Source organism: Equus asinus, chromosome 28 (assembly GCF_041296235.1).
Source record: "Equus asinus isolate D_3611 breed Donkey chromosome 28, EquAss-T2T_v2, whole genome shotgun sequence".
NCBI lineage: Eukaryota > Metazoa > Chordata > Mammalia > Perissodactyla > Equidae > Equus > Equus asinus.
The window spans coordinates 45,749,074-45,775,328 of NC_091817.1; the positions used below are offsets into that span (position 1 = coordinate 45,749,074).

The 26,255-nt window shown below is 45.1% G+C and overlaps 1 protein-coding gene across 1 annotated transcript in view; it reads left to right on the forward strand.

Moving 5' to 3' along the window:
* The window catches only part of CDH13 (cadherin 13), a 990,441-nt gene that overhangs the window by 746,865 nt on the left and 217,321 nt on the right, over positions 1-26,255 (forward strand). Inside the window, exon 7 of the mRNA XM_014842967.3 lies at positions 4,675-4,853. Coding sequence (XP_014698453.1) covers positions 4,675-4,853 — 179 coding nt within the window. The remainder of the gene's footprint in view (positions 1-4,674; positions 4,854-26,255) is intronic.

Consider the following 26,255-nt stretch of genomic DNA (forward strand, 5'->3'; position numbering starts at 1 on the left):
CACTGACGGGGAAGCTGCTGGGCTGACGGAAACAAACAAGCCCCTCTTCTTAGAGTCTAGGATGTGGGCTTGGGCAAGGGGTGAGGGGCTGGTGCCACCCACAGGCACTGATACAGCTGTCCCGGTGCCTGCCTACTGAACATCAGCCCTGACCTTGAAATCGGTGTATGACGGCTGAATCCACTTCCAACAAGGGCCTCCAAGGGGCAGAAAGAACTCAGAGCAGTAAAAAGAGTGGTGGAGAAGCATGCCTGTTGTGAAAAATGTCCAGGCAACATTGTCCCTCTTCTCAGTAGATGGGTCGCCCGTGGCTTCTGGTCAGTGTGGAATAAGGCAAAGCTACAGTGATGGAAGAATGCAATTCTACTCAAAGGACACTGATGGAGGACCTACTGCGGGTCAGATTCTGAGCTTACAAAGATGAACGGAACACTGTCTGTACCCTCCAAGAGCTCACCGTTAGGACCACGTGGCCCATCACGTAAAGATAGTCTTTAAATGAAGAGGTTCCGTTAACAGAGCAGTTTGGGAAACGCTGCCCATTCTACTCTCTCTTGGAGATTTACTGCACGTGTTTGCTTGTTCAGGACACTGAGATTCCTCCAGGACGGAAGCCTGCTTAACTGAGGCTGCTGCATGTCCCCTGGATTCGTTTCTCTGCTGAGCCCACGGAACCAGAGTTCCTTGCATACAATTAGGAAATACTGGTTTAGGAGGTTTATCCAGCCACTGCAGAACCTGGAGGTATGAAAATCATGATCTAGGAGAGGGGCTGACAGAGCAGGGTGTTGGGTCCACTACGTGGACTGGGGCTCAGGATGGAACCTTGATCCTAGGGAGAGACTAGAGTGCTGTATGGAGAAGCAGGGTAGGCTACAGAAAGTGTGTGTGTGGGGGGGGGAGGGGGGCTGTTGGTATAGAGTTATGATCTCCACAGTGGAAACTGAAATCGACAAACTAAGACCGGGGCAACTAGAAGGCAGAGGGTAAGGCAGGGAAACCCAGAGACAATGGGCACCAGGACTCATCCTGCTGTACCAGGTACCAGCCTCTATGGACAACTTACTTCCAAGCTCTTTTATCTGAGGCCGTTGCCTGCACAGCCATGATGGGCTCAGAACCCAGGGCAGAGTTGATAATAAAGGGCATCCTCCTCAGAGCACTAACGCCCCAGGCACTGTGCCAAGTTCTTTAATGTATTGTCCCATAAATTCCTTACAAAGACCCAGAGAAAAGAGTTACCAATATCCTCATGTTTCAAGGGGGGAGACTGAGGCTCAGAGAGGTTGAATAACTTGCTCAAATTCACATAGTTACTAAAGATCTGAACCTAGACATGTTACCCCAAAGCCATTTTCCTCAATGCTGCAAACCCGTCAACGCGACTTAGGCCCTATTCGCTCTCCATAGAGGTGGGCCTCAGAAGTCAGTCCAGCTGTGTACTCACATCTTGGTTAAGAGGAAGGCAGAGCTTAAGACCAAGTTCGCTGACTCCCTAACAATTCATTAAAATAAGAAGCACTTTCTGTGCAACCTTGAGAATATTCCAGGATAACATTTTAGTATATTATCAAATCTGTGAAAATAACCAAAAAAGACATCATCAATGAATTTCCCGGTGAAAACTAAAATTTGGTTAACCTGAGAGCTCTTTTCTTCCTTCCTCTAATCATTTTAATGCAAGCCACGACAGCTGCAAACCATGATGACTTCATCTTTATACTTTCTTTTGCTTCTTCATCTATGACTTCAATTAAAGGCAGATTAAATAGGGCACTGATTCCATCAATCAAGCGTTCATTAGACACCAACAAAGTGCAGGGCGCTGGGTCATGCCTACCTTGCCGGGAACTGTTTGGTGTGGAATTGATGAGATTGAGGCCTCCGTGAATGCCTTTGGCCACACCGAGCTTACTTAGCACGTCCCTGGGTGAGATGTGGGCCTGAAAGCTGCCTCTGATTTCTGGCAGCGATCCCCAAAAGGCCTTTTTTCCTAGACCAGAAAGGCAAATATGTGTCACCCTTGAGCTAACTCTGAGGGACTGGGAACGGCTGCCTGGACCACAGGGTTGAGAAAGAACCCTGATTCCATAGTGTGGCTCGGTGGGAAACAGACGCCAAATTGTTTGCTGATATCTTCCAAAGGCAAGGGGGCTGCACGTGCCAAGAATTGTCTATTCTAGCAGTGGACCCTGTGGCTTGCCTGGCGACAGTTTCACAAAGAAACAAAGACCGGCAAAGAAACAAGGTAGATGCAGCTGGCGTAATGGCAGCATTGGTGAAATTAACTGAGAATATTTAACAAATCGATCCAACCTGAGGGTGGTCAGATCCCCTTCTTTGCCTGATCAGTCAGACCTGGTGGCTGATAATCTTATTCCAGTGGTGGGGGAGAATAAACCAGCTTTGACGGTTGAGAAGCACTGTTGCATAAGGAAAAGGAATACAGGGATGGTAGCTGAGCTGATGAATTCTGTTTCTCTTAAGCTTCAGTATTTTCTATATATGAATATTCCCACCGGGAACTATTGGTCTACTGCTTTCATCTCTCACCAGGTAGCTCACACTTTGTGGGTCCAGAAGGGTTCAGAATCGGAGGTTGGGGCTCTATATTCATGGAAGAGCAAACTGCTAAGAAAAGTTGTGCTTGGGCAGGTCACCCTGAGCCAAATGAGGTGGCTCACAATTGTCAAAACCAGCAGGCAGACGTGCCTGATTCTGCTCTGACCAGGCTTCCGTCAGTACTTATAATTATGCTCTTTTTAGATTAAATTTTAATTGCAAAAGCAATACATTCTCCCTGTAAAAATGATCAAAACATTACAGATTGGGCCAACATCTTCCCTTGTCACCACCCCTAATCCCTGTCTCCTCTCTCCTTTCTGGGCGTTAGCCGCCATCGCAGTGGAAGTTCACCTCCGTTGACCTTTGATGCATTCATGGACATAAACTGTACCTGCAAAATAGATGTTTAAAGTATTGTGGAATTTTCTATAGGCAAGCAAGTTCACAAAAATGATATCATACTGTGGGTGGCATTCTTCAACCTGATGTTTCACTTAATACTCTGTTTTGGAGTCTTCCATGTCACAGCACATCAGACCTACACCCTGTTTTATTTATTTACTTATTTTTTATTTTTTTAGTTGCGGTAACATTGGGTTATAACATTATATAGCTGTCGGATGTCCATCGTAATATATTTCTAATTCTGTGTAGATTACACCATGTTCACCACCCAAAAACTAATTATAGTCCATCCCCTCACATGTGAGCCTAATCACCCCTTTTGCCCTCCCCGCTTTCCCTGTGGTAACCACCAATCCAATCTCTGTTGCTATGTGTTTGTTTGTCGTTGTTTTTATCTTCTACTTATGAGTGAGATCATACAGTATTTGTCTTTCTCCCTCTGACTAATTTCACTCAGCATAATACCCTCAAGGACCATCCATGTTGTCACAAATGGCTGGATTTCATCATCTCTTATGGCTGAGTAGTACTCCATTGTGTATATATAGCACATCTTCTTTATCCATTCGTGTCCCTTGCTTGGCACCTAGGTTGCTTCCAAGTCTCGGCTATTGTGTATAGTGCTGCAGTGAACATAGGGATGCATGGATCTTTATGCCTTTGCGTTTTCAAGTTCCCCTGTCTGTTTTAAACTGCTGCAAAATATTTTATAGCATAGGGAGACCATCATTTTATCAATTCCTCTATTGTAGGATGGTTAAGTTGTTTCCAAATTTTTCATCATGATGGATAATCCAGCCCATGAATATCCTTGCAAAAACCCCTTGTTGACATGCATGTGTGTTTCCCGTGGGCAGATACCAAGAGGGTGAATGCATTTTTTTTTTTTTACTAGTTGGTGCTCAGTTATCCTCAAAAGTGGCTACACCAATTCCCCTTCCTATCAGCTGTGTCTGAGCAAGACATGTTATCTAACACCCTTATCAACCCCTGACATAATCAAGGAGTCCACATGTCATCCCTTGTCTTTATATCGTCTTTATACCGCAAGTGCCTAAGACAGAGGGGGCTCAGTTAGCATTGCCTCCTGCTCCCTTTAAGTAGAATACCTTTTCCCGTTGAGGTCCCCGTCTTTCATCTTGCTTACACCTACTCACTCCATAGGTGTCGGTACCAGGGACCTTTCCCGAACCCCAGGTGAGATGAGGTTGTTCTCTCGGTAGCCATAACAGTCTCTTAATGCACTGACATGCTTTGTTAGTCTAACCTTTTTATATGCCCTCTCTCCTACCCATCTCTGCGGGACACCAGAGAATGTGCCTTTTTTGTACCTCTATTTCCCCAACACCTGGCCCAGGGCCCCCCACGTAGTAGGCATTCAATAAGAGCTTTCAAAATGAAGGCCGTTGTTAAGGAGCCTCATCCACAATGGAATGAAACCCCGTGAAAAGGAACAGCATATAAGCAGAAGGAAAGATTAAGCTGTCAATCTGCTGAACAGCAAAGATTTCTTTATATCAGGTCTTTTAACATGATGGGGGCAGCAGGGAGAAAAGCTAAGATATAACAGAACTCGGGAAATGCTTTGCGTTTTTAATTTGATTGCCACACCACTCCATTGCTATTGCCTGGATTTCGGGGAAGGTTCTGCCTGTCACTGTCACCCGCGTGACCATCTCCCGCCCTTCTGTCCTGCCTCCGCAGGGACCACGGTGATGCGGATGACAGCCTTTGACGCGGATGATCCAGCCACAGATAATGCCCTCCTGCGGTATAATATCCGTCAGCAGACTCCTGACAAGCCGTCTCCCAACATGTTCTACATCGATCCTGAGAAAGGAGACATTGTCACCGTCGTGTCACCTGCACTGCTGGACCGGGAGGTGAGCTGAAAGGCACTCATCTTCTTTTTCAGGAGAACCGAATGCGGCTGTCCCACGAGGAAAGAGGGGGGGCTTCAGTCAAGGCGCTTTATACGGTAGAGGCGGAAATGAGATATTTACACATGACTGGGTAGGGAATATCTATTAAGGGAAATGGGGTATTATGTGAACCCAAAAACCACCCACTATGAAACGTCATATCCGTTAGAATCGTTTGTATTCATTCAACCCGATGCCTCTGTTTCTTCACTGACCACTTATTCTTGAGGCCCCAGTGATTCCGCAGACTACCTCTCCTTACCTTCCTGCAGGGAGGGATGGGGAGGGATGAAGGAAGCGCAGGGACAGGGGTGGGGAAGCGTATGGCTTTGTGCAAGATCACATCACAGACTCAGGTGGCTCCCACCTATTTCTTTTCTTTCTCAAACCCTCTCCTGCGCGCACCACTGCTTTCCCCCGAAAACTCTCTCTTCCTCCAGCCTCCGCTCTTCTCCCACTAGGCCGTCTCTGTGAAACCTCATGCATCTTCTAGGTCAGATGTCACAAGCTGGTGACCCCTGGACCCCAGTCGGTCCACACTCTTGCTCTTTGGTTTTGCCTAGGATGTTTTAAAGTTTTCACTTGAGTTGCCATGTCAAAAGACTTAGATTTCATATTCCTTTTTAAAAAATTCCAACTTTCAGAACTTCTGAAAATCAGAAATTCTTGAAATGGGCCCAATTTCCACATGTGGACAGTTGGTCACATTGGATGTGACAGTCAGATGGAGCTGGTGGCAGCTGTCCCATTTAGGTGGGGCACCTAAATGTCCCATTTAGCTGCCCCACTTAAGTCGCTTCCTACGCGGGTCCCCTGGCCCTGACCTTTCCCCTGAGTTCTGGGTCCACCCTGTAGCTCACCACAGGCTACCATCAGTAGGAGAGCCTCTTGGCCCTTCAAACACAGCATACTAAACCGACGTGGGGATTCCTGTCACTCCATCACCTCCTCTGCCCACCCCATATCTGCTCCCAGCTTGGAATTCCTTGTTCTTGACGTGACATCATCCCACAGGTGTTTCCCCCTGCAGTCACCCTGGACCTTCTGCAAGGACCATCTGCCCTGGTAACTGCTGGGTTTCCCCAGTGGGCTCTGTGCATCTTCCCTGCAGTGTTTTCAGTTAAACAAATCCCTGGGTCAGAAATGCCTTCTCCTCTCCTTTCTGCTTTCTACGCCGCAGCTTCTCACAAGATTCTGGGTTAGATCCACCCCCTCTGAGAAGCCATCTTCCTCCACCTGCGTTTTCCGTGGTCTTGTTCTTCCTCCAAACTCTGACTGCACTTACCTGTAGCCATCACATGGCACTTGCCATTCGCCCCTTTAAGATGCCATTTGTCTCTTTAGAGAATATCCCAAGGGCACGCGGGGAGGGCAAAGGGGGTAAAGGGGCACATGTGTATGGTGACCGATGGAAACGACTTTTGGTGGTGAACACAATGCAGTCTATACAGAAGCTGAAATATAATGATGTACACCTGAAATTTACACAACGTTATAAACCAATGTGGCCTCAAAAAAAAAAATGTCTCCCCTTCTTCTTGGTCTAGACCTGTAGTGTCCAACGTAGTAACCACTGGTCACATGTAGTTATTCAAATTTTAGTTTACATTGATTGAAATTAAAATGTAAAAATCAGTTTCTTGGTCAGACGAGCCACATTTCAAGTGCTAGGTAGCCACGTGTCGTTAGTGGTTAGTGGCCCCTGTTTGGCCACCACAGGTGTAGAATATGGCCATCATCACAGAAAGTTCTGTTGGGCAGCACCAGCCTCCGCTACAAATTTCTCAAGAACAGAGACTGTGATCATATGCATGTTTGTATCCCCACTGCCTAGCACAGTTTGAGCACTCCTCAAAATCCTAATTATGTGTTTTTGGCGTATAGGCAAGAACGAGTTGGAAATGACACTAACATTCTACACTTGGTGGGCGGTCCACAGTAGCTAGAAATTGGAAATTAATGGAAGGTGGAGAGGATGGAATTTGCTCTGAAACTGAGGTTGCCACTTGGAAAATGTAGTTGTTTCTGGTTAAAAATAGGAAAGCAGGGAAAAAAAGAACATATCAGTCCATTTCCTTCATTTTGTCTCCCATCCTCTTTCCAGCCCTCCCCTTTTTATGACTGTCTGGCTTCCATATTATCTTCTCTGGAGGAAAGTCATGTCTTTCCAACTCTCTGTTTATTCCCCACCCCTCATGCATGCACACACACACACACACACACACACACACCAGCTTTCCTATAACTTCTATTTGTCCCAAAGGTCCTCGCAAATTCTTCATACAAGGGAAAGATTAAGTGCAGTAATTTCTCTATCTCAGCTTCTCTTTTTACTGATAGAAAATGCTTTCTAAGTCTCTATTTATAAACCAATGTGATAATATACTGGATTATTCAGCTCTTAAGGTTTATTTTGAGGACAAATATGTTTCAAGCTCATGATCTTTTCATTTGGATTTTTCTTAAGTTGCAGTAAGTATATAATTATGGGAGTTGAATTAAGCATTTCTAGCCACAAAACATCAACAGCTCCAAAAAAAAAAGACAGATAAACACAACTTAACCGAAATTGGAAAATCAATGAAAACGAATGAAAAGTGTCACTCCCCTGGGAGGGTTTCCAGAGTTCAGTGCTGACCCAGCAACATCGGTGGGACCTGAAGAAGTGCCCCTGGGTTTAGGCAAGGCTTGTCTGTTGGCTGATGCAGAGGGAAGCTTCTCTTCGGCAAGTTTCCTGACCTGGGAAGACATGACTCCACGTTCCTCATCTTTAAAGGGACAGAGCCTGCACAGCACCCCCCAATCGGTGTTTTCCCGTTTGTAATGTTCTCACCTCCCTGCGCCTTTCCTACAAGTCACGTGAATGTGACGGGATCCTGCAGCAGGATGTGGAATTCTTTGTCATTCTTTCTGGAGACCTTCTGAGGAGGCATCTTGTCTTAGGTGTAGTTTTAAAAGTCTACTTCTTGACCATCTGGGCAGAACACTTAAAACAGATTTACACACCATTCACTTTTAAGAAAATATTCCATTGGGACCCTACAAACTTGGATATGATTCAAACCAATATTAAGTTGAGTTACCCCGTGTTCACTCACAGTATCTCACGTGTGTTTGAGCACTGAATATTCTGAGTGTAAATAAATCAGTTGAGGTCCCGTTCTAGGGCAGGGGCTGCTGAGACCGTACAAACAGTTTGCCCCCGCTGGCCCCCACTTTGTTGGGAGTGGAGGCTCCGGAAACCCGCTGGTTGACATGAGCTCAACTATGATCAGATGAACATTTTTCATTTTGCTTTTCCATTTAGTACCTTTCCTTTCATGGGTACTTTCCCAAAGAGGACCCCGGCGGGGGTGTTTACCTAAGAGAGAGATAACATAGGGCTTCAGGGGAGGTGGCAAGCACTGTTTTCTTTGAACCTACCTATTCCACTTCCCTGCCTTTCACATATTTACTTTGTAATGCAGCTTGTCAATGAGGACAGTCAAGGACGCCCATAAACGATCTTTAATATGTTGCCATTTTGTTGTTGCCCTTTCTTCTTGCCACCCTCACTCCCCAGGATGTCTCAAGTGGGGCCAACTGTGGGAGGTGTACCCATTTGATCTGCTCCTCTCCACTCTCCAAAGAGGAAAGGGATTGTGTCCAGGTGGATCCCTGTTGTATTTCCAGTCCTTAGCACATGAGAAGTGCTCAAAAAATTGACTGTTGACGATGAAAGGAAGGATGTGTAGGAGAGGCAGGCAGCATGAAATGTATGATACCTCTGTGTGCACAAGCCACTGTTTGGTGGGGCAATCTCCTTTCATTTCCTGGTGTGTTTGGGGTGGTGCAGCCTCTGGACCCAGCATGCACACACAGAGCTGGGAGCGAGACCACCCGTCTCTCACCCACTCTGGGCAATGTAAAAATGCTAGATGGCAGCTCACCCACTTTCTCCATCTTCTGAGAACTCATAACTGACTCCCTTCTTTCCCTCCCAACCATGATCAGCAGCTGACATGGCCCATTCAACCGGCCGACATTGCCCAGAAGATGCCATCCAGTGGGTGGTTTGTGAGAGAGTTCTCCCTAAGAAGTTCCTTCTCCACTGAGCCATGACCTTGGGGAGAAACCAGGACTATGGTTGGAAATGAGATGGACAGTGGAAGTGACAATAGGTCAGTTCCTGGTTCCCACTATGTCCAAGGCTAACCTATACTGTGGCCGCCCCCAGAACTGGTGCATTTATAGTCACTGTGATTCATGAGTCCTCTGGGGCAGCATGGTTGGCTGAGCTCCTGCTTTGGACAGTGGACCCCCTAAAGATGTGCAGCCTGGAAAAGAGGGGCTCAGAGGGAACACGAGGACTGTTGTCATGTTTAGGGAGGACTGGCTTTTGGAAAGAGGGAGTGGATTTGTTCTGCTAGGTCCCCAAGTGGTGAGAAGTGGCATCAAGTAGGACAGTGGTTCTTACACTTTGCTGAGGGGCTTTGGAAATCCTGGTGCTCGGGCTGAGACCTGGATCCATAAAATCAGGGTCTCAGGTGGTAGGGACACAGGCATCAGTAGTTTAAAAAGAAAACAAAACCCAGGTGATTCAAATGTGCAGTGAGTTGGAGAAGCCCCACCTTTGGAGACCATGTTTCAGTGGACTTAGGAGATGGGATTGGGGTCAGAATCCTGGCCCCGTCATTTATTTGGTTTCTGACCTGGGTGAGTGTAGTCATTTCCCAGGGCTGCTGTGACAAAGTACCACAAAGCAGGTGGCTGAAAACAATGGAAATTTATTCCCTCACAGCTCTGGAAGTCAGGAGTCTGAAATCAAGGTGTCAGTAGGACCAGGCTCCCTCTGAAGGCTCTAGAGGAGGATCCTTCCTTGCCTCTTCTAGATTCTGGTGGATGCCAGCAATCCTTGGCATTGCTTACCTTATAGACACTTCACTCCAACCTCTGCCTCCATCTTCACATGTCCTTCTTCTGACTGTGTGTCTTCACATTGTCTTTCCTCTGTGCATGTCCGTGCCTTCTTATAAGACACCAGTCCTATCAGATTAGGACCCACCCTAATGACCTCATCTTTACTTGATCACATCTGCAAAGACCTTATTTCCGAATAAGGTCACATTCACAGGTGCTGGGGGTTAGGACTTCAAAATATCTTTTGGGGGGAACACAGTTCAACCCATCACAGTGAGTTATTTGTATACCTTAGTTATTCATCTATAAAATGGGAATTACAGCACCTACTTCAAGTGGGTTGTTGGTGAGGATCAGGTGTGTCAAAATACGTAAAGCATATTGTCTATTCTAAATAAACAGAAGCTATCATCATTATCATTATCAGTTGTAGTAGTAAATTACAAGAGTGGTAGTGAGTTCCCCATTGTGGAATGTATTCAAGCATAACTGCCCTTGATAGGATGTCACAGAAGGGATTCAGTTAACCCAAAAGGTTATGTCCTTAATGTCTTTTCCAACCTTGAGACTATAGTTATTAAAAAACATTTATTGAATACCTTTGATGTGCAATTTGCTCTGTAAGATGCTGCCTGGGAGTGTCAATTCCTCACCTGGCCAGCTGTGTGAACTTGGGCAAATCATTTAACCTCTCTGAACCCATTTCCTCATCAGTAATGACTATGATAATGACATCTGCACCACCAACTATGTCACCTTTTCGAGATGTACACAGTGTCCTTTCCTTTTTCAAATAGCAAAGCATTGTACAATCATCACTATTTTTCATACTTCCTATGGCTGCTGATAACCCAGGCTCCAGTCCCCCATCATCTCCTGCTGAGAGCTTTACATATTGTTTCTACCCACGTGTCACAGACGGACAGAGAGTCTCCCCAGATTGCACAGGCCCACTTCCCTTTGTTCTGTGAATCATACCTCTTCCCTTTTGCTCATGCTGGGCTGGGTTTTACTGCAGTTCCCCAGATTCACAGCTGAGTCATGAGAGCAGCTGGAAGGACCATTTATTGCCCTTCCCTTGTCGTAAGCTTGGTGTTACTAGTCCTCAAGTTTCACTGGAAACACGGTGCGTTTTCCGTTACAAGCTCGTCTGTTTACTTCTCTGAAACCATACCAGAACACACATTTCCTGAAGAAAGAGATCTTGGATCCTTGTCCCATCTCTGTATTCCCATTGCCGAACATAGTGCTGGGGACATAAGTACTCAGTAAAGATTTGTTGAATGGATAGATGGATGCATGCATGCAAGGCTGGCTGAATGAACGGATGGATGGAAGACCTATGTTCCTTCAGTTTGTATTTAGGACTAAATAGCTCACAGATGATCTCAGAACTTACTGCAAGATCCACATCCTAGCAGGGGTATATAAACAGAGGAAAGGATTATCTTTTAGTTGAGCTCTCAGTCTTGCCCTTGTGTAATCATCCCGTCGTCTAATGTATTCATCTTATGCCAACCTTGTGTCAGGAGCTAGACTAGGCACTAAGAAATCTCTTGGTGAATAGGATGGGCATGAGGGTCTGGGTGTCTTGTTTAAATGTTTAGGGAAACGTTTAGAGAAAATAAGAGCCGTATATCCTACTAAACGAAATGGGTCCATTTGGGGCACTGTTTTATTCTTTTCCATAACCATACTCAGCCCCTCATTCTGACAGTTCTGTCTGTTTTTAAGCCATGTCTGGCTGCACTACAAAATAAAATCAGATAAAGGTCCCTACCATTTGATCAATGGTTTATTTAGTTGATCATTTGGCCACTAGACTGAAATTCATCAGCTGGAATCTGCCAACTTTTCTGAACATAGCCACAATTTGCAACTACTCACTGTAGCTAATGGTCAGTTTAGGGAGTTTGGTTTTCTTTTTTTCCTTTTACTGCAAATGGAAACAGTTTCCAAAAGAGGCCCTTAAGATGTGATCTTAACACTTGCACTGTGAGAGTATCATTAGTCTTTTTAAGGAGTCTGAGCTGATTTTTGAGCTGAAGTTTGAGCTTATTATGTATTATCTAAGGAAAGTGATAGCCTGCCCATAAAAATGTACATACAATAAAAGATGTTAGGACTGTGAATGTAATTTATTTTCTGTTTTCAGCTGGTAAAAGATCTTCTGAAACTTTATAATGCCCCCAATTTTTAGGCCAAATGAGGCAAATGAGAGAATTTCCTTCCTTCTCTCCATGGTAAGTGTTACATAAGGACTTATTTTTAGATTTATGTGCATTTATTTGCTCTGAGAGATTAAGGAGTCCTTGGGTATGTCAGAGAAGGAAACTGGAGAATGCTGGGGGGAGCTCCAACGCAAAATCGTCAATGAAATTGGATGTGTACCTGCGAGTCAAAAGAGAACGGTGTGTTTGGTCAAGATGATCCCAGTTAAAATATTGTCACATACTAAAGAAATCTGTGAAAATGATGATATCAAGTCAAACTGCCTGAAAAAAAATCATCATCCTAAAAAGGAATAGCGTTTTCCCCATGCCTTGAATAAAAGTGAGACGTAATCGTCACACTCTCAGGAAAATAATTATTTTGAGGCTGCTCTGATCTAATGCTAATACTTTTCTCATTATCATCATGTTTAAAACATTGGCAGTAATTACACACAGTTCAATCATGCTGTCGGGAATATTCTTTCTTTGTTTTGGTAGGTGGGACCAGAATTATTTAGTTAGTAGCATCTTTCCATTTCTGTGAGTTATTTACTCATAAATATTTTTGTTGGTATAATTTCCTCCATCTTTTTTTTTTTGGTATCACTTGCTGCTGAGAAAACAGAGGGGGGAAAACATAGATGTAAATAAATTGTCTTATTTTTTTTAATAATGCATCATCCTTGCAAATGAAACACAGATGGTGAACCACCTATGCGAATCGCACTTGCTCTGTTGTGTCAGCAAATAAAATAGAATGAGACATTCAGAAGGCACGATGCTCAGCCCTGGGGTCTGAAATTCAGTTGCAATCAATCAGGCAGGCCTCTTGCTGATGGCAAAGGCGTTAGAGACAGGGAGGGCAGGGTCTTACCTTGCGGCCTCCTTCACTTCTCCACTTGGGATCAATTCTAGGAGGAGAGCTTAAGGAGTCTCAGAAGTCTACTGGTGACCCCAACCATGTCCCCCATACCTCCAAGGTTGGCCTCTCAACCCATGAAAGCTAGGGCTGTGTCTAGTTGCCTACATGACCTCAACTTAACTGAACCCTGGTCTGAGGGGCGTGGGCCAGGGGCACGGGTACTGACTCTAGACTCAATGGATTCACAGTCTGCCTCTCCCTCTCATCAGCTGTGAGAACTCGGGCAGGTCACTCTACCCCTGTAAGCCTCAGTTTCTTCATCTGCCATCATGAGGATAATCATAGTCCCTGTCTCATAGCTCCACCAGGAAGATGAATGAAGACGTGTCAAGCACGTAGCATGGTGCTTAACTTATCCATAGGCACCCTATAAATATTAGTTGATACCAGTTGTTCTCATGATGGACAATGAGACTGAAGAAGGAGCACGAAGATGGGATTTCGCTCTCCAGCAAGAAGTATGTTTACATCCTGCCCACACAGCAGGGCATTAGGCAGGCTTTGAAGGTTCAGTGAATCACCGAGGTAATCTAGCTGCCAAAATTCAGGGACAAATGTTGACTCATGTATTGAGCACCTACCAGTATCTGCTGAACCCATGACACCGTGCTGGACATCAGGGATGCAAAGATGGAGCTGCCCGGTAAGGAAGGAAAGCAGACATGTCAACAGCAAACAGACACAAAGATGTGCTGTTTGAACTAAGCCTTGAAGGATGAACGGAAACCTGAGAGGAAGAAGTTGAGGGAAGAGCATCACGGGGAGAGGAACAGCATGGGCAAAGTCATGGCAGGTTCATATGTTACTTGAAGAGAGACCAGGGAGTTGAGGGTGTCCTGTAGAGAGATACCAGAGAAGAGCAGGGAGCTGGTACAAGATTGCAAAGGGTTTGGAATGTCATCCTAAGGATTATGGATATATCCTACTGTAAATGTAAGCCCATCAACCATATTTAAACATTATACACAGCTCTGCTAAGCACAGTGTTCCCAGAGCTGTGACTTGGGGAGAAAGCAGGGATAAGCTAAAGAAGGGATGGTCAGTGGCAAAGCAGAGGCATTGTGGAGGCAGCCTTGAGAATGCTTGGTGAGTGGAGCTGCTTCCCAGAGATTTCTAGCCTGATCCGGGGGAGAGACGGGGAGCTACCACTGGAATCTAAGTTCCTGGGCTTGTTCAATAGATTGTTTAAAACAACAGCCTATTTTGTATCCTTTGTTCTTAGACATCTTAAGTATTAGACAATCAGTGGCTACTTGGCACGTGTTGAATCGAGAGCACTTTGTCATTAAGAGTGATTCATTTTTTCGGATTTGACAAGTGTTTAGCTCTCTAAGCTTTTTCTTTCTTTCTTTCTCTTTTTGTTTTTATACAGTAAAAATAACGTAAAATGAAGGGTAATGATGAATCAAGAGCGCCTCTGTTTTTCTGTCATTTCAAATCTCTCCATCTTATGTGAAGTACCCTAAAAAGCTGAAGAAGTTTTTCTTTTTTGGAAAAACTTCCTTTAGAGAGTAGCTTATTTCCCTTTATTAGCCAAGAACTTTCAGTAGCACGTTAAGGCAGGTGTCTTCCTTGACAGACTTTCCAGCTATTGAATTTACGTAACATCATTCTCCATCCCATCCCTGTTAATAGTCCCGCTCGGAGAGAGAACCTCCAATTTAGAAAGAAGATCTAGTTCAGTTCTGGCTTCAGACTGATGGAGAAAATAGGCAAAAGCTTTGCTCCTAACGTATTGAGAACAGCCATCATTTAAGGAGGAAAAAGCTAGTTGGGAGTCTTTGGAAAGTAGCTATTTTTCATACTTAACTTTAATATGCTCAGCTTCCAGCCCGGACCTGGATTCTTCCAACAGCTGGCGGATGCTTCCTCTGCAAAGCATTTCAAGGGAAGGTGACCAGAAGCTGGAACCCTTAGATCAGGGCAAGCTGGCAGTAAACCATTTTAAGGCATGATGACATCTCAAAATGCATGGGATCCACATTCTTTCAGTTTTGTTTTAAGGGAGTATTTCGTTTGCTGTACTTTTCCAGAGGATAAAAGTTCACTGATAATATTACTTGGTGTTCTAAAGGGACAATCAGCTTTATTGGATATACGGCACTGTGATGTCACATTCGATAGTGAAAGGACTTTATATTATAGGATCATCTATTAGATTAGACATCAGCAAACTTTTTCTCGAAGGGTCAGATAGTAAATATTTTAGGTTTTCGTCGATTCTGTGTAGGAACCACTCTGATCTGAGAGAATGCTGGTAGAAAAAGAGGCAAAATTGAGAATGTTATAGGCACTTATGTAACTATTTAAAACATAACCATTGAAAAATGTACAAAGCATTTTTAGCTCATGAGCCATCAAAAACAGACAGCATCTGGATTTGGCCCACAGGCCGTCATTGTCCAGCCCTGATCTATTAAATCTTTGGTCAAAATGATCAATTAGTAGCAGTTTCATCTATTGATTGTTGCATGTTTACACGTGTCTCTATCTGAGGTCCACTCTCAAAATATTCAATCACATTTACTAATCATCACCTTGAAGTTGGATCATAGGGAGTGGAAGAGGTCATGAATAACAGGTCTGGTTTCATTCTTTCAGCAGAACCATCTGTTTCCCCCGTGATTAAGAAACAGATAACCTCAGATACTTGGTAATTAATTCTAACCCCAAAATTTGGTTACCGTAATTAAAGCAGCAAGTTCAATCTAGAAATAGTAAAACAGAAAATGCTGTGTAGACATAGAGTAAGTACTGGATGAAACCACTTTGAAATGAATACTTTTTGTCATGTCAGACCCCTGATGGCAGGAAGGATAGGGTGCGAGAGGACCCCGAGGAGGGAGGGAAGACTTTCCAGGTGAGGGAGCTCTTCCGTGAGCAGAGTGTGGAACCCAGACGGAATTGTTCACACCCGCGTGGCTAGGAAAGGGGGAATCAGAGGATGGGGCTCTCATCCTGTCTCTCCAGGATCTGAAGGAGTGTCTAAAGGAAAACAGATTTTTCTAGAATCACCAGGAGACAAAAACAGACATCCTGGACCAGACTTGGGTTACTTCCGGAAGGTGTCTCAGACCTCTCAATGCCCTTTTCTGTCCTACTGAACTTGAGAGTAGGGCTATGACGCTAAAGAAACTGAAATGACATTTTGGAGCACATACTGGGTCACGATGTGTCAATCACTGTCCTAAATACTTTACTTTTAATTGCATCTTGATAACAACTAACGAGGTGGGGAAAGGACTCCTGGTTGGAGATGGAGACCCCTGAGGTCACTGAGATGTGAACCTTTATCAGCCCATCTCCTAAGCCCAGGCATGTTTTCCCTCCCACTATATGAACCAACCTTCTTGATATTTATTTGGATGGCAACCTCACAGAGGAGATAGACTTTGAAACTTCTTTTCAACACAAGATAACCAAGCACAGCAAAGGTTTGAGGCAATTTTTGTTCTAACCAGGCCATGGGCCTCGATGCCTGCCATGGTACCAGTCAGGTGGCCTTGTTCCAGGTTGCTGAGCCCAGGGGGCTCCTATAGCTCGGTGTGAAAAGGCTATGGAGAAAAGACTCTCTCTGGCCCTAGTGTGGAAATACAAATCAAGCCAATTTGTTTGTTGGATATTTTGGCAATAAGAATCCAATGGTTTTTTAAAAATTTCCTTTGTATTCTCTGACCCAGCAATTCTATATAATCAAATATGTGTGTAAGCATCCAGCAATGGGGGTTTTTGTTGAATCTTTGTTTAAAGAACCAAACTAAGTCTCCAACCATTGGGGATTTGTTTGATAAATTATGGTATATTCCTACACTGGGATTCCGTTAAATCATGTGAAATGGCGTAGGGAAAGAACAGTTAATGACATGGGAAGTTGTTCGTAGTATGTTAACAAGTGGTTTGCAAAATACTGCACAAGCTATGGTTTTGTTTTCTTTATATATGTACACCGTCTTATTCCCTTTGGGCTGCTAGAACAAAATACCATAGATTGGATGGCATAAACAACAGAAATTTATTTCTCGTACTTCCAGAGGGTGGAAGTCCAAGATCAAGGTACTGGCCGACTCAGTTCTTGGTGAAGGCCCCAGATGACCACCTTCTTGCTGTGTCTTCCTGTGGCAGCGAGAGGAAGCTCTGAGCTCATCCTCTTTTTATAAGGACACTGATGCCATCATAAGGTCCCACCCTCAAGTCCTTATCTAAATCTAAGTGCCTCCCAAAGGCCCCACCTCCTAATACCATCCCATTCAGGGGTAGGTCTTCACTATACGCCTTTTAGAGGAACAGAAACATTCAGTCTGTAACACACGTCATCGTTGTCCATGATGTGAAAGGATTTGTGCAAATGTGTTAGGAGAGTCATCCTAGGACTACAAGTGATCTTAATTTTCTTGTAGTGCCGTGTCTAAAATGACAGTCTTCTGATCCAAGTGCTTGAGTTCAGATTTCAGCTCCACCCCTTACCACCTCTGCAATACTGGGAACCACAGTAGCTTGAACCACTGGGAGCCATAGTTACGATTTCCATGTCATTAAATATTCTTCTCCCACATCATTTTTAATGCTTCTAGAACACTCCATCGTATGGAAGTTGCATGATATAGAGAACAAACCAATAAACCCCTTGTGGTTGGAACTGTACCTTGGTTTCTTCATCTGTAAAGTGGGCTCATAATGGTGCCTCCCTCAGAGGCTTGTTGTGAAGATTAAATGAATTAATAAGCACATTTTTAGAAGAGTAACAGGTATAGATCGGCTATTGCTGTTACTGGTATTTGCTGGTTTGGGTGCAGTGACCATGTATTTATTTTTGTAATAAAAATACAATTCTGTTCATCATTTTAAAAAGCAGTTGTATCACGGCCCTGAGGACAGGGGATTCAAGGTTAGGACACCACACCATGATGGATGGAGGACAACAGGACTGTCACCTTTGAGTGGAGAGACTGGTTTCTACGTGAGCCGGTTTATTGGTTGACGAAACGGTGGGAGTCATATCAGGCATCATGGCCTCCACCAATATTGCTAAAATCACAGGCAACGCATTCCAAATGTCAGAAAAGAATGTTTTTAGGGCGAATTGAGGTAAATCTTGTCAAAACCTCCCCACTTGAAACGATAAGCATTCTCATTTCTTGAAGCGACGCGGCCGTGGCAGTGGCTCCCCTCGTCTGAGCGCACGCTGACCAGCTGCTCGCTTTTCCTGTTGCCAATTCCAGCAGGCAGCATAATAGACATATTGTGGTGTGTCTCTGCGTTTTTAAGACAGCTTTGGGAAATGAATTTTATTTTGACCTTTGCAGAGAACAGCTGTAGAAATGACTGTTGAAATTCAATGAACGGCATCTCTATTTATGGACCTCAAAAGTAGGAACCAAAATTAAATTCCTTTAGATAGTCTCTCCTGTGTCTCCTGAATTGTTTTGCAGATTTTCTTGTCTCCATATAAGACTCCCTGGGCCCTAATTCTAGTTTTCTGTCTCCTTGGGCTCTGGATTTCTGGATTCAGGAAGAATTGACACTTCTCCATTCTAACCTCTTCTTCCTGTTAGATTATCTAACATATGTGAGGGAGTGTGTGTCCTACCTGCGTGGGACAGCCACAGTACAGAGACAATGCCAGCGCCACCTTCTGGAGTGGCTTCCTTAGTTCTCATCAAGGGCACGGTAGAGCCTATTGGTTCTGCTTTGGTTTCATAAACCCAGCCTTACAGAGGCTCCCCAGGGAGGGTGGTTCTTGGCATCCTGTGGAGCTCTGTACATTGTAGGTGCTCCATATATGTTGATGAGAATGACCACATCCTCATCAGTGAAGCAAAGGGTATAAGGTGAGGCATCGATTCATTCATGTAAATGCTGTAGTGTTGGGGTGCTAAGAGTTCATGAAGAGCGCCCTTTCATCCCCTCCCAAACTAGAACCCCCTAAGGAATAAGACAAAGGACAACTGGAGACCAAACCGTAGGCTTGGTTACCCATGAAGCTGATTGATGGAGAGGGCCGTGAGTCTGTGGCCAAAGAAATTTGCTAATACTTCACACTCTAATTGGAGACGTGGTCCCACCCAGTCCTGGGCAGAGTGGCACAACCACAAGCCACACCACCTGGGTGACACCCACCCCAGGAATCCTTTGTGCAGCCTGACAGGAGGGGCAGAGCCTGGGGCAGAGAGAAAGAGGAGAGGCAGAGAGGGGGAGAAAGAGAGAGTGAGACAGGATGACTGGGAGAGACCTAGCTGGGGACATGCCAACTCACAGTCCGATGCCTCCATCCCTTCCCCTGGGTGGAGTGGGGGCAGGAAGAAGTGGCAGGGCAGCCCCTAGCCTATAAGCCACCTTTGCACAAGGGAGGAAAAGGCGCCCATTCCTCTGAATGGACACAGGACACTGGGGAAGAGCCCAGAGTGTACCCCAGCTCCAGTCCCTCCACAAAGAAACCTGAGGATGGAAAATGGAGCTTCTAACCAAACCTTAGTTCCTCTCTTCCGAGGGCTCGCTAGGCGTGAAGAACTTTAGAGGGGTTTCTAGAACCCGGCACACAGCAAATTTCCTGTTAAAGAGACAGAAAAGGGTTAACACCATCAGAAAGCACTCAACGTGCCTAATGTCCCTACCGTTGACTGGCAGAGGGGGACAGCCAAGGCTTCGCTGACAGCTTCTTTTGTTGTGGGGGTGGAAAACCAGCCAGATGTTTATGCCTTGGCCTTGGAGTTCTCTGCTCTGGCAGGACGGGACCCCGCCTGCGGAGCTGTGTCCATTCTGAGTACAGCATGGCCATCTGCTGTGGCTGCTGGGCAGGGAATAACAGCTTCAACCTCCACCAGACGCCCAGACGCAGCTCCGGCCCTCACGGCAGCTGGTGTTAGAGCAGATAACGAAACCACCTGGTCTCCCTGGGTGACAAGAGTAGTGGCTTCGAAGAATGTTTTTCTTAAGTAACATTTGTTTATAGTGGTGTTTTTAAAAATAGGAAATATATTCATACAAATAAGCAATTAGTGTCCTGCCAGATAAGTCCCATGGTGACGTGTGAGTGTAAGTTGTAAAGAGAAAAATCAGCCTCAAATAAAGCTCAAGATTTCCTGCCTTAAAATCTCCCTTCTCTGTAAAAAAAAAAAAATCCTGTAACTTTCCCTGGTGCCAGGGTCCTTATCAGAGGACTGTGGACAGAATCCGGGGGGCAGGACGGGAACCTAGATAAGAAAAACACATCTTGATTTTGTGCTTTCTTCCGCTGGGAGTGTAGGCAAGCCAGGACAGTGTTAGCTGTTCCCGTGACTATTAAAAGTCAAAGTCACAGATATTTGCAGATCACGTTGGAGTGGGTGCAGATAAATCAAAAAGTGGCCCCGCTCTCTACTAATTTGAAATTAATGTTCTTATTAGATTTAACACTAGACCTTGTTATGGATGAGTTAATAAAGAACACATGTACTACCACATCAGTTTTTCTACTATTTTGATAATTATTTATATAATTGTCTTCCATTGTCATCCTGTGTATTTATTTTACGTATTTAAAAACGTATTATGAGAAGGGGTCCGCAAGCTTCATCAGATTGCTAAAGGTGCCCACGGCACAAAAATTTTAAGACTCTGGCTTGGAGGAACCAGGAGAAGCTCCATTTCCCTTGCTTAAAGCTGTCTCTCCCCCAGGGGAGCCCAGATCTATTGCGCATGCTCCTGCCCTCCCTCTCACTAGACACAGATACTCTCGATGGCCACTCTGTGCCTTTGCCTTCCTTGTGTCTACCTATCAGAGAGCCCACACATAATGGGGCCCCAGGAACACTTCAGTACATGACCTTTTAATGATTCTCTGAATTGATGGAAGAGGAAATGAGGAAATTCATCAGACTGTGAATTTTTAAATTTGGGTTTGTGTGGCCCCCAGAGGAATTCATTGATTTAGACCAACAGTTGGTTCTACGGAAGGAATAGCAACATGTATGTTAGATCAGAGGGGCACATAGTTTGGTTGGGAAATTCCGTGGCCAAGGGCAGAAGCAGCCACGGTCTACACATTCAAAAATGAAAGATAAGTTTTAAGTTCATACACCCACTCTGAAGGCGGTCAGTGGCTGTCTGGAGTGCTGTGTTAGGAAGGATTCTGAGTCGCATTCTTCAGTAGTTAATTAGTGATGTCTTCCCTGGCAATGGAAGGTAGGAGCAGGGACACTCTTGCCATGTTATTTGTCATCCGTGATTTCCAACAGACAGATCAGGAAAACATGGGGTTACTGAATCTTTGGTGGAATTTTTCAGCGTTTATTGAGCTCGTCTCCTCTCTGACATACTCTGCGCCAGGCCTGGGACAGCAGAAATAGATAAGTCATGGCTCCAGCCTTTGAGCTGTTCAGCCAAACTAGTGAGTCTCGATGCAAGAAGAGTTATGGCATGGCATCTACATGCTTGCTGCTGCAGTGGAGGACCACGCCGGCAATGAGAAAGAAGGAATTCCGTGTTTGCTGGAAGGAGATGAGAGCTGTCCTGTTGGCACATTTAGCCGCTGAAATCTTCCCCCTCCCGCAATGTTCTAATTTTGATCACCCAAATGACACCTACCAGACCACTGCCTCCTGCATTCAGAAGCAACACAAGGATGCTTCGTCTGAGCACGGGTGCCGAGAGAGCCAGAACAAACAACAGCCGTGCCTCCAGAAAAGAGAAGTATTACTTCAGTGAAATAATAGTATCCAGAAAAATGCCTTCTGCACACCGGTCCTTTTTGGCTATTTGCCCTACTTGGTTGCAATTAACAAGTCAAGAGAAGACACTTAGCTGTTCACAAATGCTCATAAGCCTCCCATTTATCACTCTTACCAGTTTGCCTGTGGAGGAGGGGAGCCAGGATGTGGAGAAATGGTGAGGGGAGGGAAAGAAGGAAGGAGAGGCTGGGCACCTGTGGCACCAGCTCTGTCCTTGCCTCTCACTGTCATGCAAAGAGGAGCAAACATGTTTCTACCTGCCCCCAAACTCTGAGCCTGGACTTGAACTTATGTCTCTCTCTCTCTGCGTTAAGTTTAAACAAATCAGGCCTCCAGATCCCGGACTCCTCCCACTGCACCCAGAGGAAACAAGAATTCCTTTCCCAGTTTTAACCATCCTGATCCCGGGCAAGTGTTAGCCTACAACGAAGGATAATTCAACCCAACTCCACATTAGTGGCCGCTAGACACTGCTGTGTCTCAGGAGAGCTCCACTCCTGACTTGGAAAGGCCAATGGAAATCCATGCAAATTCCCACCCGGGACACTCACAGCCAGCCTATTAATTAATTTAGAGGAACTGACCAATATGCGAGCACCAAAGGGAACGTGTTTGGTAAAATCCTGCCAAAAGAGAGCAGTTCTTGCTAGGTTGATAAATTTGTGGTAAATGCTCATCCAGATTCATGAGATCAGGTAAACGGAAGAGAAGATCATGAGCTGCAGACATGATATGATTACTTAAAGGTTACCTCTGTTGCCAGACACTGCAAATGGGTCATCAAACTCATTCCTTCAACAGCCCGTGACATAGCAGGTGAGGAAGCTGAAGGTCAGAGGGGGCATCAACTCTCAGAGACTAGGGTGGAAGTGGAATTTATACCTAGGTTAGTATGAGCACAAAGAGGCTGTCGTCATGATTTGCTGTTCCACTCATGGCAAACAGGATTTGAGATCATTCCAGACCAAGACTGGCCATCAGGCCATGCAAGAATATAAAGTCAAAGAGGAGGGAGTAAGTCACTGTCTTCTGGGGCCTTCACCTCTTAGTTTGGGTCTAGAGCAAGGCTGGTCAAAGCGGAGTGTGTAAAAAAGTTACTCTGGATCCTCTCAAAGACGTGGCTCGGCTTGATTTCTCTGGGAGGCCAATTCATAGGGAGGAGCTCATTGCTGAGAATCCAGTTCTGCTATTGACCCCCATGGCTCCTGGATCCAGATTCCAACAGATAAGATAGCAGGTGCGATGGATTCCTTTGTCCAATCTCCTTGGTCTAAACTACAATCTGACTCAAGCTTTCTGACTTTTTCTCCTGCCAGTATTTCCCTAACTCATCCTGCATTCCAATGACATCAACATTTTCCCTTTCCCCCAAAGACAATGCACGTCTTACTTTTGCATATTATGGCAGCCAGCCACAAAGATGACCCCAATGAGTCCCACCTCTGTATCTGTGCCTTTATGTAGCCCTCTCCAGGTTGAATAGGATGACCTGTGTAACTAATAGAATCTAGCAGAAATGACTGTGTGTGACTTCCAAACCTAGGTTGTTCTCTCTTGCTGGGGGGGGAAGCCAACTGCCATGTTGTAAGGACACAAAAAACCCTAGAGAGAACCACATGGCAAAAAACTGAGGCCACCTCCCAACAGCCAGCACCAGCTCGCCAGCAATGTGATTGAGCTGTCTTGGAAGCAGGTCCTCTAGCCCAGTCTAGCTTTTAGATAATTACAGCCTCACCAACATCTTGATGGCTAACTCATGACAGACACGGAACTCCAATCACCCAGCTAAGCACCTTCTAACTTCCTAACCCACTGAAACTGTGTGAGATGATAAATGTTGATCGTTGCTTTAAAGCACCAAGTTTTGGGTAATTTGTTATGCAACCATAGATTTGTTATACGGCAATACACATATGCTGTGTCCTCTGCCAAAATTGCTGCTCATTTCTTTGTTACCCCTCTAGGTCTGGTTTGAATATCTCCTCTATGGGGTCTTTCCAGCCTTCTTTGGCTGAATTGATTGCTCTCTCCTCATTTTTGCACACAAATTAGTTATCATCCTATTAATGCAGTTATCACAAGAAAAAACAGTGTTTTGATTATAGTCTCTCTGTCAACTCTGGGCTTCTTGAGAAGGTTTGCAATGTATTCACACTTCGAAGAGGTATTGTTCCTAATAGGGGCTCAGAATGAATGAGTGGTTGGATGAATGAAGAGTACCTATAGGAACCTGGGGAAATTTAAGCCAAATACATTTGAAGCCAATGGTGTTTTCAAAGCATATTTGACTAGAAAGACTAAGTCTTTTAAAGGGGCTTAGAAGCAGCATTAACTAGTGCATAGTCTTAATCCCATTTTTTTTAAAGATTGGCACCTGAGCTAACAACTGTTGCCAATCTTTTCCTTTTCTTTCTTTCTGCTTTTTCTCCCCAAAGCCCCCCAGTACATAGTTGTATATTTTAGTTGTGGGACCTTCTAGTTGTGGAATGTGGGACGCCGCCTCAGCATGGCCTGATGCGTGGTGCCATGTCAGTGCCCAGGATCCGAACCAGCACAACCCTGAGCAGCCGAAGTGGAACACGCAAATTTAACCACTCAGCCACGAGGCCGGCCCCCTTAATCCCATTCTTAATAGTAGAATAATGATAATTGGTTACTTCTTTGAAAGGGAATCAGAGAACCAAGAAAAAATTCCAAAGGCCCTTGGAATGCTTAACTGAGCTAAACTGTTACTATCTAATGCCACCCTACCTGTTGGCACAGCTCTCTGAATCGCCTGATCTAACCTAATGTGTTCAAACATCCTTGTTTTTAAATAAACATTGCTGAGTCCTATTGCTTAATTTAAAAATAATCTCTGTTTAAGAAATGTAGTCTACCAAATCAGGGCAGTAATTTCCTTCCAGCATCCCTAGTTCAACCACTTACTTGTTGGGGTCCTCAGGGGCAGCAGTGAGGAGATGGAATGGAAAATGAGAGGTAAATTGTGCATCCTCTCACACCTGCTCGTGCAGTATGCTGGTAGCATCAGCCCCCGACTCTCGAGTTAGATAATAGCATAGCAATGGCCATTGGTGTCCCCCCAGATGCCCCAGTGCTCACCACTCCCATATGGGCTGTTGGCTTCTTAATCCTTGCAGCTATCTTCCTGGGGACGTCCTCTCCCCACAGAAGCATGCTCAGTCTGCTGGGGGCGTTGATGCTCAAGGAGCAGCCGTCAACATTTGAGAGACAAGAGTTGGTAGATGAATATCCCTCCCGCCCGCTGTGAGTAGGACAGCTCTGGGATGTGTTTGGTCCAGTCTCCCTGTGAGACTGAACCCTGGCTACCCACAGCGATAACCTGCTTATTACTGCCCCAGGTATTATTTTCTGTTTTCTGCCCCATTTCTCCTCACTTGTGCTTCTTGGGATCACCTCCTGAAGAAGCTATGTGCGCACAAATCCTTGTTTTGGAATCTGCTTCTGGAAGAACAAACGAAGTTGGAAGGCTAGCTGGATCTGGTGTTTCCTCCTGGCCTCTATATGGAAGACGTCATACAACAGGCACAAGTGCCATGTAGGGCTGAGGGGTGAAGACCCAGCATTTGCACTTTGTCATGCTGCTAATGCGAGTTAAGGGCTCATGCAAAGTCGTGTATTTACAATCATAGCTCTGTGCACAGATGGATGTGTGCTTGTCTGTGTACAGGCACCTGTCGGGTGTATAGCATTCACACATCACAAAAGCCCTCTGTCTTCCCTTCTCATGGCCCTCCTTGGAGCTAAGACTCCAGAGTCCCTACACTCAAACTTCTTCTCACCCACCCCTCGGGGCCTGCCCTCTCGGAAGGTCTGCACTCTCCTAGCCTGGAGTTTCAAAGATATGAGGGCTGCTGTGCATCTTGATGATGCTCACACAGTGTAGCAGGGAAGCAGGCTTGGAAATGATTCCTTATACAAAGCGAGGGGTGGGACCAGGGACATGCTGCGGCCAGAGAAGTAACTTCGTCTCAGAGGGCTGGGGAAGATGGCCAGGAATGGGATGACTTGAGCTGGGGGTTTAGATCAGTAATCTGCAAGCTTTCTCCGTGAAAGGCCACATAGTAAATATTTTAGGTTTTGTGGCCGTATGGCCTCTGTTGCAAGTATTCAATTTGGCCGTTGTAGCCCAAAAGCAGCCATGGACAACACAGAAACAAATGAGCATGGCTGTGTTCCAATCAAACTTCATTCACAGAAGTGGCTGGTGGGCCAGATTTGGCCTCTGGACCATAGCTCGCTGACCTCTGACCTAAAGAGTAAGAAAAGTTTTCTGGGAGGTGATTGTTCCTGGCAGGGGGAAGAAAACATATAAAGACAAAGATTAGGAAGTCAGAGGGAATGAAAGAAACTTGAGTTATCAAAGAATCCATACTCGGCAGTGAAAAATAATACTAATAATAGGAATTGACTTTTTTGGAAGACTCAGTATGAGCCAGGCATTAGGCTAAATACTTTCCATGAAATCTCATTTATTTCAAACTCTCTGAGTTTGGAGGATTATTGTTTTCTTCTGAGATTAAGCTCAGAGAGGGTAGATAACTTGCTCAGGGTCACACAGCTGGTAGGTGGCCAGGTGGCAGGAAACTGGATAGATTTGGAA